At 46.1% G+C, this 18,148-nt stretch overlaps 1 protein-coding gene across 1 annotated transcript; it reads left to right on the top strand.

Moving 5' to 3' along the window:
• The first annotated feature begins 138 nt into the window (after positions 1-138).
• Positions 139-7,704, top strand: CMTM2 (CKLF like MARVEL transmembrane domain containing 2). The gene is made up of 4 exons (XM_003417103.3): positions 139-438; positions 564-722; positions 4,523-4,624; positions 5,094-7,704. Exons 1-4 carry the CDS (start codon positions 139-141, stop codon positions 5,286-5,288), a joined length of 756 nt encoding a protein of 251 aa, XP_003417151.1. The 3' UTR covers positions 5,289-7,704.
• Positions 7,705-18,148: the final 10,444 nt, after the last annotated feature.

Genomic DNA, 18,148 nt, shown 5'->3' with positions numbered 1-18,148 from the left:
TTCCCTGGGCCCGGCCGTTGGCTGAGCACCGCCTCTGAGCAGGTCGGTGGGCACCAGGCTCTCTCACAGATCAGGCCTGTCAGGGGACATCGGGAGAGGTTGCACAGCCCGTGAAAACCTAAGGACTCGGAAGTGAATATGACTGATAAGGGCAAGGGCAAGGGCAAAGCCAAGGGTAAGGCCCCGCCAGCACCTCCACCCGCTGCAGCGCCGGCTGCCCCGCCTCCTCCCCCACCCCCGCCCCCGCCCCCGCCCCCGCCGGACAAACCAGCGGAGGACAAGAAGGTAGAAGAGAAGAAGCCCAAAAAGCAAAAGTCACCGCAGCCCAAGGATGAAGTGGGCACTAGGAAGAAGTGTCGCCGGTACCGGTGGGAACTTAAGAGCAGCAACAAAGAGTTCTGGGTTATGGGTCACGGCGAGGTCAAATACCTATCCGTGGTGAGCAGGGCTGGTATCCAAGACGCAGGTCCAAGGACTGGGGAGCGGGCTCTAGGGGTTTCCAGAGGGGCTCCGGGGTGGGTTAGAACCCTTGGCCGCTGGCTCAGGAGCCTGTCTCCCGAAAGGGTTGCCTGGTAGTAGCGCTGATCCTGTTCACGGGCTTGTCGGTGCACCCATTCCTGACGCTCATCGTCACCATGGAGCTGTCCATCCTCATCTTCTTCATCATCATTTACACTTTCGCCATCAACAGATACCTGCCCTTCATCCTGTGGCCCATTACGGTAAGTGAGGGTCGGGCGAGGAGGGAGGAAGTACCCCTGCCGTTGTGCCTTCCTCGTGGGTCTTGGCACCTGGGAAATGACTGAACAGAGAAACACGCCTTCCCTCCCGTTTCTGTAGTCCCGGCAGCCGCAGCTGGGGGTGGGGGGAAGTTAGACAGGAAAGGCTCTGAGCAAGCCGAGCTGCGGTGTGTGGGGAGGTGGGGGAGGTTGGAAGGGGCCAGGCCGGGGAGGGGAGGTGGGAGCTCTTACCAACTTGGTGGGCAAGGTTAGAGGGCCTGAGGCTTCACTGTCATGGGGGGTGGGGAGAGCTGCTCACAGCTGATGAGGGAGATCACTGGGGAAGGCACCTACCCCCAGAATTTAAGGAAGAAAATCAGCTTCCCCATAAATCAGTAAGATAAAATGAGAGTTTTTAAACATCACTCCTAAAGCAGACTTAGATCTCCACCCTATAAAGGATGTTCAGGCCAAGGCAGTGGTCCAGTGGAACAGGACAGAGATGAGATTGTTCCCGCAGATTGAATGCGAAGTCCTGGATGCTGTGAACTGAAATCCCTCTGCATCACCTGTGTAATCACAGAGCGCACCAACCTGACTCCTGGCCAGTTGATGAAGCTCCCAAGGCTCCACGCTCACTGCACACCCATAGCGTGCCTCCAGAGCTCTATGCTCACCATTTCACTCACCTCACACAGGATGAAACTGGGGCTCAGAACTGCCAAATCACTTGCCCCAGGTCACTCAGATAGTAAGTGGCAGAAAAATAATTCAAACCCAGCTTTGTCAGCAGAGTCTGAGCCCCTAACTACACTCTGTCCTGCCTCCCTATTAAAAGGGCCCAGGTCTCAGTGGGGTTGGTGAGGATCCCCAATACTGGGAAAAAGGAAAAGAGGGTTGAATCAAGATTCATGGGCAGGTACATGCAGAGGACAAGGTAAAAGGACAGAGGACAATTCCCCAGTGAAGAAGCCTGAGAAGGTACTTATATAATTCTGGCAAGGTGAAAAACCAATGAAACCTGAAAATTCCCCTGCTGCACTTACCAAAAATACTAGGGGAAATGTGACCAATTGTGTTTTAACCGAATGGCTGAGCTGGCAGAAAAGAAAGCGAAATACAGAGGTGCCAGAAATGAGGGGCGGGTGGGGCAGGGAGGGGGGAGTGTGTGGAGAACAGGAGCAGTGATCGTATAAGCTGCTGAAGTGGGGGTGGGAATGGCCGGTGTGGTAATGTCCTGGGGTTTCATACACTCTTAAGGTCATAAGATGAGGTCTTGATCCCAAGCAAAGTGGGAACCCTGCATAAAGCCAGCACCCTGAAAAGACTGCGTGCATCCTCAGGAAAAAATGGATAGAGACGACACACACCATTCCCCCACACAGAGGAACAAGAAAGTGTTTTCATTTCTTCCTGCCCTTTGAGTGGAAAACAAACAAACAGAAAATAGAAACTTTGGGCCTGCCCTTTGTACAGATTTGTAGTTTCAATTTTTACTGCCTGCATTTTAGAAACCTTCATGCCTTAGAATTAGGGGAGGAAAAAAAGATCCCAATGTGATGATATTCTTGGAGCTCCTGCCAGAAACAAACGCAAGATCACAACCAAGTGCCCAAGAGATTCTCACAGGAAGAAAAAAAAATGATATCAAACATGAACTCACAAAAACAAAACAAACAAAACACCTGATTTTTTAAAAATTCCCCGTGAGTAAGAGTAAGCAAAATAACAAACTGAAAGACTAGAAGCACAAGACTATGAGATAATAGAACAGTTGTCTGATATTAAGAAATATGCTTAAAATGACTAAAGACATAATTAAGAGCCCTAAGAGAAGAATAAGACACTGTGAGGTCAGAATAGATTTTTTTTTTTAAGCACAAAGCACAAAGTACAACATCTAGAATTAAAAATATTGTTATTGAAATAAAAATGTCAAAATAAAAAAGATCTGATATATGCTATGACATAGATGAGTGAAATAAGTCAGACACCAAAGGACAGGTATCATATGATGCCACTTAATATGAAATATCTAAAAACCCTTTGCTGTGGAGTCGATTTTGATTCAAATATTTAGAATAGGCAAATGCATAGAGACCAAAGTTTATTAGTGGTTACCAGGGGTGGCTGGGAGGGTGAGAGGGGGAGTTATTGCTTAGGGAGCACTGAGCTTCTGTTAAGGGTGATAGAAAAATTTGGAAACAGACAGTGGTGATGATTGCAGAACATGGTGAACATAATTAATTTCATTGAATTGTACACATAATTGTTGAAATAACAAATGTTTTGTTATATATTTACCACAATAAAAAATATTTTTTAAAAAGTCAATAGGTTGGTTAAAAAGCAGATCAGAGACAGCTAAAGAGAGAATTAGTGAACTGAAAGATATGGAGAAATTGCCCAGAATATAGCATTGAGAGATAAAGAGAAAATATGAAAGAGGATGAGAAACAGAGGACAAAATGAGATAGTCCATTATAAGTCTAATAGGAATCCCACAAGAAGAGACTCAAGAGAATGGAGGAGGAGACATATTCAAAGTGATAATGACTGAGAACCTTCCAGATGTAATGAGAGTGATGTCACTGAAATTGGCAGAGTGGGGAACTCCCAAATTCTGTCCCTCTACTAAAGAAATGATTAAGCTGGAAAATACTGTCAGACTCAATCTTGTTGGAACTTGAATTTAATAAAAAACTTAAAACAACCAGGTAAATACTTAATGAAGAAAGAAGCTAGTGGATTCTGATAAGAGAGCATTGTGGCATTTTAACTTAGCCACCTATCATTCTTCCTCCCCAGCTCAGTAGAGGCCATGAAGATTGTGACCCACATTCCTGGTACAACTTGCTGGTACCAGAGGAAACAGTATGGGCCCTGTTCTCAACTGTGGGAGAGACTATGAGACCAGAGTTGGGTGGCACCTGGCTATAATTACGGAACATTTTGATCGAAGATTTTATAGAAGAATCCTGATCAAAAGGGGGAGAAATATGGAACAGAATTTCACATTTTCTTGAAATTCAGATTTTCTGGAGCCTTTGAGGCTGGATGACCCCTGAAACTATTACCATGAGAGAATCATTAAATGTTAAACCTCAAACTGAAACTATTCCCTGAAGTCATCTTTAAACCAAAGCAGCTGTAGCTCTTAACCACTATGCCACCAGAGTTTCCAAAGAATAGTTTAGCTTAATTAATAAAGAATGTCTGCCTTGAGCATTGTGCTGTTTTAAATAATTATCTATATGGGTTCAAATTGACAACAGCAACTCGGAAAGTTAAATGAGAAGCTTAGGGGGCAGTGAGTTTATGTTAATGGTGGGAGAATAAAATGGTTGCACATCCTGAAGAATATAACCAATGTCATTATTGAGTTGTACATATAGAAATTGTTATGTTGGCGTACATTTTGCTGTGTATATTTTCACCAAAAAAAATTTTTTTTATTTTTAATAAGGTGGAAGTTTGAAAATCAGTCCCTTTGAAGGAAGCTATGCTGTGTTGAAGGAGCCCTAGTGGTGCAACAGTTAAGCGCTCAGCTGCTAACTGAAAGATTGGCGATTCAAATCCACCCAGCGGCTCTGTGGCAGAAAGACCTAGAGATCTACTCCCATAAAGATTAAAAAATAGATTACAGCCTAGAAAACCCCGTGGGGGCAGTCCTACTCTGCTCCGCGGGGTCCCCGTGAGTTGAAAATCAACAGCACCAAACAAAAACAACATGCTGGGCTGGGTGTTGCAGGTAGCGGGCTTGGCCCTGTTTAAGGCTGACTCTTATCGCTCCCATCTTTCAGGACCTTCTCAACGACATAGCTGCCTTTATTTTCCTTCTGTGGGCTGTGATCTTCGCTGTGAGAAGTCGACCAACCATGCACATGCACTACTTCATAGCTGTGGTGAGTTCATCCATGTCAGGCCATTTATTTGCTCTGCATTCATCACTTTGGGAGAATGGGTGTGTTTTTCCTGTTTCAAGAAAGGGCTTCTTTTCTTTTTACAAACTCTTGGGATCAAGGCAAAGTTTAATAGTAAATAAAATTGGTAAATATCTCCAGTGGGGAAGCCAAATGAAGGTGATGTCTGGGGAGGCAGCCAAGCTAAAGGCTTCCTCCTTGCAGCTGCTGATCCCAGAGCAAAGGGCCCTACCCTGCTGGGTTTAAAGAGAGAAAGGACAAGAGATGAAAAGACTTGAAAAATGGCTTTGGGGGAAGGCGAGGCTAGGGGAGGGACAGACTCTCTTGGGTCTGGTAGTTTGAGGGGACAAGCTGACTGGACGTGTTAAATGGCATCTATTGATGAATTAGAAACAGAGATGGGAACCTTTGGAATGAAAAGCCGAAGTAATGAGGATCCTTTGTTTTCCAGATATGCACTGGTGTGGCTGGACTATTTGCTTTAATTGATGTATGTCTTCAAAGAAGGCACTTCACCGGCAAGAGGGTCAAAAAGACTACGCTGGTTCCTCCTCCACCAAAGGACAAGACCAAGGAAAAAGAAAAGGAACCTGAAGCAAACAAGCCACAGGGACCTGAACCAGACAAGGGGACGGAAAAGAAATGACTGGAAAGACACTCTCCTACTGTCAGAAATGGCAGTGTATTTTACAACAAAACCTATTTCCACTGTCTTCCTTGTCTTCTTTCTAGAATGGTTTTCTTTTTCATTTGAATAACCACCTTTGCTTGGAAAAGAAATTTCTCTTTAAATGACCTTGATGTAAACATTATTTTGTTCATTTAACAAAAGTTACTGAAAGTGGTGCATAAGGTGAGGTGGGAGCTGAGCCCTGGAGGTGCTCCCAGGCTACATGGCACAGAAGGATTGGGGGACCAAGAGTGTGTGGATGGGCACCAGCTGTCAACACTAACCAGCCAAAAGGACCAGAGGAAAATGAGAAACTGGAAAACAAAATGCGTTCACTTTGATATTTTTATTTTACATTTTTCTAAGGCATCCAAGTAGTCATTTTGAGAAAAATAAGGTTATTGGCCTTCCTTACTCTTTTTTTTCTAAATTTTATTTTATTGTTGAGAATATACACAACAAAATATACCCCAATTCAACAGTTTCTACATATACAATTCAGGGACACTGATTACATTCTTCAAGTTGTTCACCTATTCTCACCCTCCTTTTCTAAGTTGTTCCTTCTCCATTAACACAAACTCACTGCCTTCTAAGTTTCCTATCTAATCTTTCGAGTTGCTGTTGTTAATTTCATCCCATACAGATCTTAAAAGAGCACAATGCTCAAGGCAGACTTTCTTTACTAGTTAAGCTAAACTACTGTTTGGCTTTAAGAAGACTTCAGCAGATTTTTTTTTTTTTTTATTGTACTTTAGATGAAGAGTTACAGAACTAGTTTCTCATTCCACAGCAGTACACACATTGTTCTATGACATTAGTTAACATCCCCACAACATGTCAACACTCTCAACCTTGGGTTCCCTATTACCAGGTTTCCTGTTCCCTCCTGCCTCCTAGTCCCTGCCCCTGGACTGGTGTCCCCCTTTAGTCTCGTTTTGTTCTGTGGGCCTATCCAATTTTTGGCTCAAAGGTGAACCTCAGGAGTGACTTCATTACTGAGCTGAAAGGATGTTCGGGGGCCATACTCTCAGGTTTCTCCACTCTCTGTCAGGCCAGAAAGTCTGGTCTTTCTTTTGGAGTTAGATTTTTTTCTACGTTTTTCTCCAGCTCTGTGCAGGACCCTCCCTTGTGATCCCTGTCAGAGCAGTCAGTGGTGTAGCCGGGCACCATGTAGTAGGACTGGACTCAGTCTGGTGGAGGCCGTGGTAGAAGTGGTCCATTACTCCTTTGGACTTATCTTTCCCTTGTAATCTTTAGTTTTCTTCATTCTTCCTTGCTCCTGAAGGGGTAAGACCAGTGGAATATTCAGGAGATATTTATGGCTTAAGGTTTAAAGATTATCTCAGGGCAATAGCTTCAGGGGTTCATCCAGCCTCCATGGCTGTAGGAAGCCTGGAGACCATGTGAATTTGAGATTCTGTTTTGTTCTGTTCCCCTTTTTGATCAATGTCTTAGTTATCTAGTGCTGCTGTAACAGAAATATCCACAAGTGTATGGCTTTAACAAAGAGAAATTTATTTTCTCACAGTTTAGGAGGCTAGAAGTCCAAATTGAGGGTGCCAGCTCTAGGAAGGCTTTCTTTCTCTGTTGTTCTGGGGGAAAGTCCTTGTCATCGATCTTCCCCTGGTCTAGGAGCTCCTCAATACAGGGATCCCAGGTCCAAATGACATGCTCTGCTCCTGGCACTACTTTCTTGGTGGTATGAGGTCCCCCTCTGCTTGCCTCTTCTATATCTCAAAAGAGATTGACTCAAAACGCAACCTAATCTTGTGGATTGAGTCCTGCCTCATTAACATAACTGCCACTAATCCTGCCTCACTAACATCATAGAGGTAGGATTTACAGCACATAGGAAAATCACATCAGATCACAAAATGGTGGTCAGTAATGGGAATCATGGCCTAGCTAAATTGACACAAATTTTGGGGGGACACAATTCAATCCATAACAACAGGATTCTTCTATGGAATCTTTGATCAAATTGTTCAGTAATGGTAGCTGGGCAACATCCAGTTCTTTTGGACTCATGGCAGAGGAGGCAGTTGTTCCTGGACTCGATTAGCCCCACATTCCTATCTTCTTCCTATTCCTGACTCTTTCTTCCTCTGTTGCTCCAGGCAAATAGAGATCAATTGCTGTACCTTGGAAGCCTTCCTTACTCTTATTTTGCAGTACAGTATTGATTCTTGTTTGGAGTTCCCTTGGGAGGGGGCAGTGGGGATGGTAGTATCTCCTCAGGACTGGGGGCTTCCAAGGTCCTGAGTCAACCTGCTGGACCCAGTAGGGTGGGCTCAGGTAGAATTTTGGGCATGGTCCCTCAGAGCTTGCTCAGCCCTCTGGGACTTGCACTGGCTCCTTCCAGTGAGGACTGAGCATTAACTCAGGACCCTGCTCTCACAGGACAGTCTAGTCCTCATGGGGGGGGGGGAGGGAGGGCCCTGAGTGATACAAGAGCTGCTGAAAGGAGGTCTGTGTGGGGGAGCCTGCAGTGCCGAGGCCTTTCAGCGAGAGGTGAGATGTTGGCTGGGCGTTGGGGGCCACGGTAATGACTTGCGCCTCTGTTCTAAGTGCCATGTGGATGCCCTGAGGCTAGGAAGTGCCAGGTCCTCTTCTCACTGGGAGATCCCACTCTTGGCTGTTGCTGAGAAGGGAGTGCAGCTGGAAGGATGCTGCTGCCTGTCATTCAGGTGAGGGATACTGGCCGCTGGGACAGAGTCAACAATGAAGCAGGCAGAGCTGGAATCTGGTCTGGCTGGACCCTTCTCAGAATTTAGGGCCATGCCACTGGCCCCAGACACAGCACCTCTACTCTTGAAGTTCACTGTTCCCTCCCTAGCCCTCACATTACCCCCCTGCAGGCCTGGCTGTGTGAGGAAATCTTACAGTGAATGTGGGAGACTCTGTTGTTAGCTGCTGCCCAGTAGCCCCTGACTCCTGCATTCTGTGATGGTTATGGTTATGTATCAACTTGGCTAGGCCATGGTTCTCAGTGTTTGGCAGATATTATGTAATCATCCTACATTTTGTGATCTGATGTGAGCAGCCAATTAGTTGAAAGAGGGGTTTCCTTGGGGGTGTGATTTATATCTAATATGTATGGATGTTCTGGCAAAGCTTGCCCTCTCCTGATCTTGTATCCAACATGTCATCCTCTGACCTCCGGTTCTTGGGATGTGAGCCAGCACCCTGCCATCTGACCTGAAGGTTTTGGGATTTGCCAGCTCCTACAGCCCTGTGAGCCAGCAGCTTGCCATCTAACCCACAGATTTTGGGTTCATCAGCCCCTGCAACCACATGAGTCAGAAGCCTCCATTCTGACACCTGACCCACAGATTTGGGACTTGCCAGCCTTCAAAGCTGCGTGAGCCATTTCCTTGAAATAATGCTCTCTCTATATATGTATTTTATATATACACTTCAGTGGTTTTGCTTCAGTAGAGGACCCAGCCTAAGACATTTGGTACCAAGAGCAGTTCTAGAAGAACAAAATAATAAGGATGAATTTTCTGAATTGGTTCTCCAGTCTGGCTAGTTTTAAAGGCCCTTATGAGTCTGCCTCCAGCAATAAAAAGGGCACTGCTAATCCATGGCATTGGGTAGCAATCGAAATATCATCACCAAGGGATCAAATATTTGTGAGAGACAAGGTCAATGATTGCATATTTTATACTTTTCTACAATTGTTTCAGAATAAGAAGTGTAGGGAAGGTGATTGGACCAAGGACAAAGTGGTGAAAGAAAGGGATGAGCTCAAAGCATTACAGTCAAAGCTCAGGTGCCACATACAAGACCTGAAAGTTGCCATTTGTGCCCTGAAAAAATGTCTTATTTCTTATAGTAACACAGCTGACATTGCGGAAAACCAAACCCAGAGACTTATAAGAGTGGCTGAATTACAATGCCAATTGAATTCCCAACCTCGAATAGTGTCTGAAGTTAAAGCAAGGGCACTGAGTGGGAAGAAATGGTATCCAGAAACCTGGGATGGCAGTGTATGGGCAGATAATTGGGAAACAGGGGACATCGATTCTCTAATTCTATTGAATCACTCCTGACAACAGAACCTGCTTCCATAAAGATTACAGCCAAGAAAACCACAGGGAGTTGCCATGAGTCAGAATTGACTTGACGGCACAAAATAACAGCAACATGAAAAACAACAGTCTGTGGTAGTGCAAACAGTTAAGCGCTCAACTACTAGCCAAAAGGTTGGAGGTTCAAACCTACTCAGAGAAACTTTGGAAGAGAGGCCTGGTGATCTACTTCCAAAAAGTCACACAGCCTTGAAAACCCTATGGAGCAGTTCTATTCTACAACACGTTGGGGTCGTCATGAGTCAGAATTGACTCTACAACAATTAACAACAACAATGGAAAACAATAAAATACACAAACAACTTCCGAAATGAGAAACTGGGATTTTTTAAAATTATACCTGAGCTTGTCCACTAGGTGGCTTTGCCGATCTTGGTTAGGACTGCTCCCAGGTTTGAAGGTTGGCAGTTTAGGAGTTGGCGGTTTGGGGGTTGGATAGCTGTTGGCTGACCTAGGCTGCTGTCAGTTGGAATGACTGAGGCAATTCAGCTCTGTGTCTCTCCCTCACCAACAGACTAGCCTAGAGATATCTTTATGGAAAAGGCAGAACACACAAGATTGTAAGTGGAAAAAATGTATGTGCAAGACTGGCACACCCTCAGTCTCTTCCGCCTTACTTTGTTGGCCAACACAAGTCACAGAGCAAAAATAGAAACTGCAAAGTCCCATGGCTAAGAGTGTGAATACAGACAGAGGCAATGAGTTGGGGCCGTTAAACCAATCAGCCAGCTGCCTATATAGAAAAAGTATAAAAACCACAGATAGGAAGGATAGCTACCAACTTTGTAATGGTGGCTGCCTCTGAAGAGGAAGGAAGGATATTGGGTAGAGGATGGGGTAGAAAGGTGACTTCAACTGTGTTCGCATTATTTAATTAAAGATGCAGAGTGAGAGAGCCTGAACAAACATGGCAAAGTATCAGCTTTTGTTAATTCTCAGTGACGAGAATATTCTCAATGTTGGTGATTTAACTCTGCTTTTTGTGTGTGAATTTTTTTCAATTAATACAGAAAGAAAAGAAAATGGGGTGGGGAGGGATCTTTCCCACTCATCTGAAGAGGTGGTGGGCATGACCTTGATACTCAAATCAGACCAGAATAACAAAAAGTAAACAAAAGACAGACGTCAATTCTATTTATGAAAATACTGTCGTTGCTAGGTGCTATGGAGTCGATTCTGACTGATAGCAATGCCGTGTGACAAAGTTGAACTGCCCCATTGGGTTTTCTTGGCTGTAAACTTTATGGGAGGAGATTGTCAGGTCTTTCTCCCTCAGAGCTGCTGGATAGGTTCGAACCACCAACCTTTCAGTTAGCAGCTGAGCATTTAACCAGCGCTCCTTAATTCATGGAAATAGAGGTGGAAATCCCAGATAAAATACTAGCAAAATGGATCCTAAAGTTTATCAAAAGAACAAGACAGCATGACCCAGTAAGTCACAGCCCACAAATGTGAGGATGGCGGGCATGAGGAAAACTGTTGCTGTGATCACCACAGTCAAGGATGAAAGGAGAAAGACATCTGGATACCAAAAAAAGTGAGAAAAAGAAAAAAAATCTGTACGGCAAAAACTACCACAAGCAAAGTAAGACAGATGGTAAACCAGGAAAAAATATTCCATTCAGAAAAAGGACTATTTCCTGAATATATGTGTTCTTTGTGTAGCATTTTTAAAAGATCAACAATTCAAGAGAAAAAAATATACAAAGGATATGAAACGTCAGTTCTCAGAAAAGGAAATATAAATGGCTCCTAAACATATGAAAAAAGTACTTATTCCACTCCTAACTAGAGCAATGCAAATTCAAATCACCCTGAGAGATCTTGGTTTCTCAATATCATTTTCCGGCTGCTGACCGAAAGGTTAGTGGTTTGAGTCTACCCATAGGCACCTTGGAAGAAAGGCCTGGCGATCTACTTCTGAAAAATCAACCATTGAAAACCTTATGGAGCAGAGTTCTACTCTGATACACATGAGGTCTCTATGAGTTGGAAACAACTAAATGGCAACTGGTTTAAACACCATTCTCCACTAAAAGAACCAGGGCTCCTTAGAGAAATGGCTGATTGTTGAAGTAGGACAAGGGGAATACAAACTAAGTATGAAGTATCTTATAGTCAGAAGATAAGGAAGTGGAAAACAAAAACCAGTGGGGCATGCCAATGGTACACTTCAGGAGCCAACCTGAAGAAACGTTTAATGGCTAAAGCTGGAACGAGTTGACCGACAAAATACATTATGATAACATTGAATTATAACCCAACAAAATATATTATGATAGCATTGAATTATAACCCAAAGAATAAAATAAGTATCCATGCGTCCACTGACACAAATATGTGATTGAATAAATAAATAAATGGAGGAAAAGGGAAAATCTTTCTTACAGACGGAATGTAAAAGGGAAGAGGAAATGGAAAATCACTATTAGCATACCACAGTCATAACTGCTATAGGCAAGACCCACTAATGAGTGCTAGAATTAGTGAGGGAAACATTAAGGGGAAACTGGATATTTGCATAGCTTCAAAGCATCACCTTAAAAATACTTGTTAATTTCTGGGGTGATTTTAACATCTGTCCCCAAATTATTTGAAACTCTTCCCTCCAGGAGACGGAGTTTAACTCCCCTCCTCTTGAGTGTGGGCTGGACATGATGACTCAATTCTAAGAAGCAGAGTATGTTGTGGGGTGCCCTCGAGACAATTTTGGACTCATAGCTACCCCGCATGACAGAGCAGAACTGCCCCATAGGGTTTTCTAGGCTGTAATTTTTCTGGGAGCAGATCGCCAGGTTTTTCTCCTGCGGAGCCGCTGGTTGGTTCGAACCACTGATCTTTCAGTTAGCAGCTGAGCACTTAACTGTTGCACCACCAGGGTTCCTTACAGAAAGGGAGAAACAGTAACTTTGCAGTAGAAAAACCTGGCAGACATCGCCTTAACAAGTAATCCCTATCAACATCAGCAGTAATACATCTTACTGATGTCATGTACCCTGTAATAGGATAGGATGAAAAGGGCGCTTCACCTCTGTGATAGTCTTCTAAAAAATCTATAACCCCAGGTAGCACAACATGATGAACATAGCCAATGTCACTGAACTGTACATGTAAGAAATGTTGAACTAGCAAATGTTTTATTATATACATTTTTACCATGATAAAACTACTTAAAACACAAACAAAAAATCTATAACCCCAGTCTAAACATGAGAAAACATCAGATAAACCAAAATGGATGGACACAGGCATTCTACAAAAGACCTGACCAGTACTCTTCAGAATAACAAGGAAAGAATGAGAAATTATCACAGATTAGAGGAGACTACAAAGACATGACAACTGTTATGGACTGAATTGTGTGCCCCAAAAATGTGTGTCAACTTGGCTAAGCCATGATTCCCAGTACCCTGTGATTGTCCACCCTTTTGTCATCTGATGTGATTTTCCTATGGGTTGTAAATCCTGTCTCTATGATGTTAATGAGGCAGGATTACAGGCAGTTATGTTAATGAGGCAGGACTCAATCTACAAGATTAGGTTGCGTTTTAAATCAATCTATTATAAGATACAAAAGAGAGAAGCAAGCAGAGAGAAAGGGGAAGGGAACTCATACCACCAAGGAAGCAGCACTGGGGGCAGAGCATGTCCTTTGGGCTTGAGGTTCCTGTGCCGAGAAGCACCTAGACCAGAGGAAGGTTGACGACAAGTGGCCTTCCCCCAGAACCTACAGAGAGAAGAAGCCTCCCCCTAGAGCTGGCACCCTGAATTTGGACTTCTAGCCGCCTAAATTGTGAGAGAATAAATTTCTCTTTGTTAAAGGCATCCAGTTGTATTTCTGTTACAGCAGCCCTAGATAACTAAGACAACAACTAAGTGCAATGTGGGATCCTGGATTGGATCTTGGGACAGAAAAAGGACATAGTGGAATAATGGCAGAAATCCCATTAAAATCTGTGGTTTAATTCATCATATTGTACTACGGTTAATTTCTTAGCTTTGACAAATGTGTACTATGGTTATGGAGAATGTTAACATCAGGGAAAGCTCAGTGAAGGGTACACTGGAACACTGTATCACCTTTGCAACTCTTTTTTAAGTCTCAAATCTCAACTTAAAAAAAAAAAAACTACTCTGGGATACAAGCAGCCCTGCTGGCGCAATGGTTAAAGTGCTCGGCTACTGACCAAAGATCAGTGGTTCGAACCCATCAGCTGTTCTGAACCCATCAGCTGTTCTGTGGGAGAAAAGATCTGGCAATCTGTTCCCATAAAGATTTCAGCCTAGGAAACCCTATGGGGCAGTTTTGCTCTGCCCTGTTGAGTCGCTGTGGGTAGGATTTGACTCAACAGCACACAACAACAACAACCCTGAGATACAACTGTCCACTCTCGCCAGATCCCCTGTCTGGGAACCAGGCACTCCACCTGCTGGGGTAGGTGTCAGCTGGGTTGACCTCTACAGAAGAAAATGTGATACCCACTAAAATCAAAATACTAAATGCTCACCCCCTTGGCCCCCGAGCTCCCTATCTGAGATAGGCTGCTAGAAGTGAAATGATGGCAGTCCAGGGTCATTCCCGCAGTGTTGTGAGCAAAAGCAAAGGATTGGAAACCACCAAAATGTCCCTTGGTCCCTGAGGCTTGTTAAATAAATATGTGTCCATCAATCCATCCCACCTCCCCCACCCCGTGTGGCAATAGCACAGATGCTGCCCACTCTTTAGAGCCCATCTTGGCTTTCTGGGGTCCCCCACCCTGCACTCGAAGAGCTCATCATTCTTCCCCCCAGCAGTGTCGCCACATCAGCTTCCTATCTCAATCCTCACAGCAGCCTGGTGAGGATGCCTGCACATCCATTGCTCACATGGGAAGGCTGGGGCCTGGGCCTCTCAAATCCCAGCTGCAGGCACTGGCTGAGCCTTCCCCACCATGAAGAAGGAAGGAAAGCCCTGGATCTGTGGAGGCCTCCTGCACGGGAATGGAGTCACAAGGACCCAGGTTCAAATCATGACACGTATACCCGGCAGACAACTCAGTCTCCCGCCCTCTGTCTCATCTGTACAAAAGTGACAAGGGCAGCTCCTGCCTCACAGGCCTGCAGAGGTGGTGCAGGGAGAAGAGGGACAAGTGGGCCCAGGCCGGGCTAGTCACTTAGGTGCTCGATGACAGCAATCCCCTTCCCCAGGTCTGACATGAAACTGCCCTGCAGGACTGACGTTGATTTCTGCCATCTCTGCCAGGCCCACAGTTCTGGGGGAACCAGGAACAGGACTGAGTCTTCTTGGGGCCTTCAGCACGCTGCCTGGGCCAGGCCAGTTGGGCAAGCCACACCCTGACTTCCTGAGACTTAACTTGGGGCCCTGCACCAGGAGGAAATACAGCCCAGGCCTGAGAGAGTAGGGTGGCAAAGGCTCTCCCAGGGCCACCCTCAACACTGGATTCACAGAATCTGCCCCTAAACCTGATCCTTCCTCAGGAGTCCTCACCCTGGGCTGACCCCACCCCCCAGGGCCCTGACTTTTCCAGGTGTTAGCCCAGACCTGGGCGAAGTCCTATCTAGCCCTCACTCTCCCTGCCACATCCAATTCTGAGATCTCACATTGGAAATCCTTCTCAGATCCTGGGCAGACCCACCACCCTGTCATCCAGACCCTTTCTTCTCCTGCCAAGACCACTGGGTTCCAAGTTTCCCTCCACACTGGAGCCAGACCTGAGAGGGTCAGGCCCAACAGACTGTAGTTTCCATACTCCTACAAGCTCTGGTATCAGGGAGAAGAAACCCCCGCTAGGTGGGCCAGTGCCAGCCTCAGGATCACTGGCCAGTAACCTCTGTCCTGCCCACTTTCCTAAGCCCAGGACTGTTCGACCTGTATGGGTGTGTCTTGAGGGACAGGTGACCTCGTCCTACCCCATTTATCCTTGTCAGGCAAGGGCCTCTCTGAGCTGCCCTTCCTGCATTCCAGTGACATTTCCTGATGCTACCCTGTGTGACAGGCACGGAGCTGGGGCTGGGCTACAGTGACAGGCCCCTGGGGACCTCAAAGCCTTGTCTGGGGATGGACAGCGGTCATGGGTGTCCAGTCACCTCACCCAAGGAAACCCACTTCCCCAGCCCTTGTCAGCCCTTAGTCCAGACACTGTGCTTTTCTCAATACCCTTTTTTTTCAATTGACATATAATTTACATGAAATAAAATGCACCCATTTTAACTGTAGAGTTTGATGCATTTTGACAAATGTTTGTCCCTATGTAACCACATCCCAATTAAAATAGAAAACATGTCCAGCTGAGTGGTAGCCTCTTGTATGAACCTACCACAGTTTGTTTATCCCTCCACCTGATAAGGGGCATTTGGTGGTTTCCAGTTTGGGGCTATTAAAAACAAAGCCGCTATGAACGTGAGCATACCAGCCTCTGTATAAACGTGGGCTTTCATTTCTCTTGGGTAAATAGCTAAAATGGCTGGCTCATATAACAGGCCTGTGTTCAACTTTTTAAGAAACTGCTGAACTGTTTAACGTTTTACACCCCTGTCAGGAGTGTACGAGAGTTCCATTTGCTTCCCATCCTCACCAACACTTGGTAGTGTTTTGAAGCCATTTTAATAACTGGTAATAGTCTCACTCATTATACAAACAATTGTGAAGATGACTCAGGACTGGGCAATGTTGTGTTTGCTGATATATATAAGGTCGCCATGAGATGGAGCCAACTCGATGGCAACTAATAATAAAGTATCATATTGTGGTTTTAATTGCCATTTCTAGATGTCTAATGATGTTGAGAATCTTTTCATGTGCTGATTGGACATTCCCATATCTTCCTGGGTGAACTGCCTATTCAAATCTTTGGCGCATTTTTAAAATTGGGTTGGTCTCTTCTTCTTACTGAGTTTTGAGCCAGTCTTGTTTTTAGTAACACAAATCGGAACTGGGGCCTCCACTCAGCTTTTTGAGTGAAACAGAACACCAGGGACGGCCCTCCACAATCTGGCCCCGCCCCTCCACAATCTGGCCCCGCCCACCTCTGACCTCTTCCACACAGGCTGAATTGTAACAAATATTGAACTAGCAAACGTTTTGAATATATATGTGTGTGTATATATATATCACATATATGTAATATGGAACCCTGGTAGTGTCGTGGTTAAGAGCTATGATTGCTAACCAACAAGTCGGCAGTTCGAATCCACCAGGTGCTCCTGGGAAACCCTAGGCGGCAGTTCTGCTCTGTCCTATAGCTTGGAAGGAGTCGCAATCGACTCCATGTCAACTCCATTGGTTTGGGTTTATATACATATATATATTTTAACACCTGTTTTCAGGAATCCCCTCATTCGGGATTCTGTTTGGTGTCTGTCCCCCAACCCACTTCAGACAGTTGGGGCTCCTCAGGGCTGTTCACTGCTGTATCCTGGGCTTCTAGCCCTGCTGCTGAATGAATGAATGAATGCCTCTTACCCAGCTGGAGAGATCAGGGAAGGCTTCTCTGAGCAAACAATGCTGCACTATGCTCAGTGAAGAACTGTTAGGTGCTGTGGAGAATGGGGAAGGAGGAGGAGTTAACTGGGTAAGTAGGTGCAGGGAGAGCATCCAGGTGGGGGATGGAGTTAACGTTTACAAAGGTCGAGGTTTGTGGTTTGTTCAAGACACTGTAAGGCAGGTGGGTGGGGAGGGACCAGAAAGGAGAGGGCGGCAAAGGGGTACTTTTTTTAGTTTTTAGTGTCTACACCAATACACTGAGCCAGATGGGAAGCTCCCAAAGTTTTGTGCGTGTGTGTGTGTTTTTTTTTTTTTGGGGGGGGGGGTTGGAGTGGGAGCGACCCTTTTGGCTGCCAAGAGAGGAAGCTGAGAGACCCCTTAAAGACACTCGCACCCGTCCAGGGAGACAGGAATGCCTTGGGATCTAGCGGTGGCGTGGGGGTGGAGAGAAAAGGACAGAAATCAGAGAAAGCTTTAGGAGGTGAAGGTGGGTCTTGGTGGCAGATTAAGGATAAAGGGTGAGAGAGGGCAAGGACGACAGCCAGGTCTCTGGATCGTGGGGGGAGAACAGATGGCGGTGCCTTTCGCAGAGGCCCAGGCGCCACGAGAATGTCACGGGCTAGGTCTTGGTCACACCGAACTCCAGACGCCCTGGAAATGACGTGTGTGTGTGTGTGTGTGTGTGTGTGGTGTGTGTGTGTGAGAGAGAGAGAGAGAGAGAGGTGCGGGGGGCTGGGACCCCGAGGTGTACGTCTGGTAGCAGCCCCACCAGCATGGAAAGGGTGGGAGTCGAGGACCAAATCGAGGGGCTGCCAACACTGAGGCCCGAGAGGATGGGAGGGGTGGCCGAGGAGGTCGTAGGGAAACTCCCCGCCGAGAGAGGGAGGGGAGGGGTGGGCCAAAGCCTTGGGAGGACGAGGGGGAGGTCTTTGTTGTTTAGAGGCCTAGGTTCCTGGGTCGCGGACACGCGCATGGGCAGGAAGTCAGACTCGAGACAGCTAGTGTAGACAAACCTTCCGGGCAGGGAGAGATGGGTGGGAGCTTGGACGGGGTGTTCGAGGAGGGGATAATAAGAAGGGATTGAACCGCCAAGTCAGGGGTGCGGGGAGACTGCGGGATCCGAGGAGGCCCCAGGCCCGAGGCCGGGCCTGCCCAGCACCCGCCGGAGCAGCCGGGGTCAGAGGGGAGGTGGCCCGGGGCGGGCCGCGGGCGGGGCGCCGGGGCCTGCGCCCCTCGCGGCGAGGCTCGCCTCTTCT

The sequence above is a fragment of the Loxodonta africana genome, chromosome 21 (assembly GCF_030014295.1).
Source record: "Loxodonta africana isolate mLoxAfr1 chromosome 21, mLoxAfr1.hap2, whole genome shotgun sequence".
Lineage (NCBI taxonomy): Eukaryota > Metazoa > Chordata > Mammalia > Proboscidea > Elephantidae > Loxodonta > Loxodonta africana.
This window is presented reverse-complemented; position numbering and strand designations above follow the sequence as displayed.

Coding starts and splice junctions, on each gene's coding strand:
- CMTM2 (XM_003417103.3), top strand. CDS start 139: ATGACTGATAAGGGCAAGGGCAAGGGCAAAGCCAAGGGTAAGGCCCCG. Junction 439..563: donor AGGTCAAATACCTATCCGTG/GTGAGCAGGGCT, acceptor GTCTCCCGAAAG/GGTTGCCTGGTAGTAGCGCT. Junction 723..4,522: donor TCATCCTGTGGCCCATTACG/GTAAGTGAGGGT, acceptor CCCATCTTTCAG/GACCTTCTCAACGACATAGC.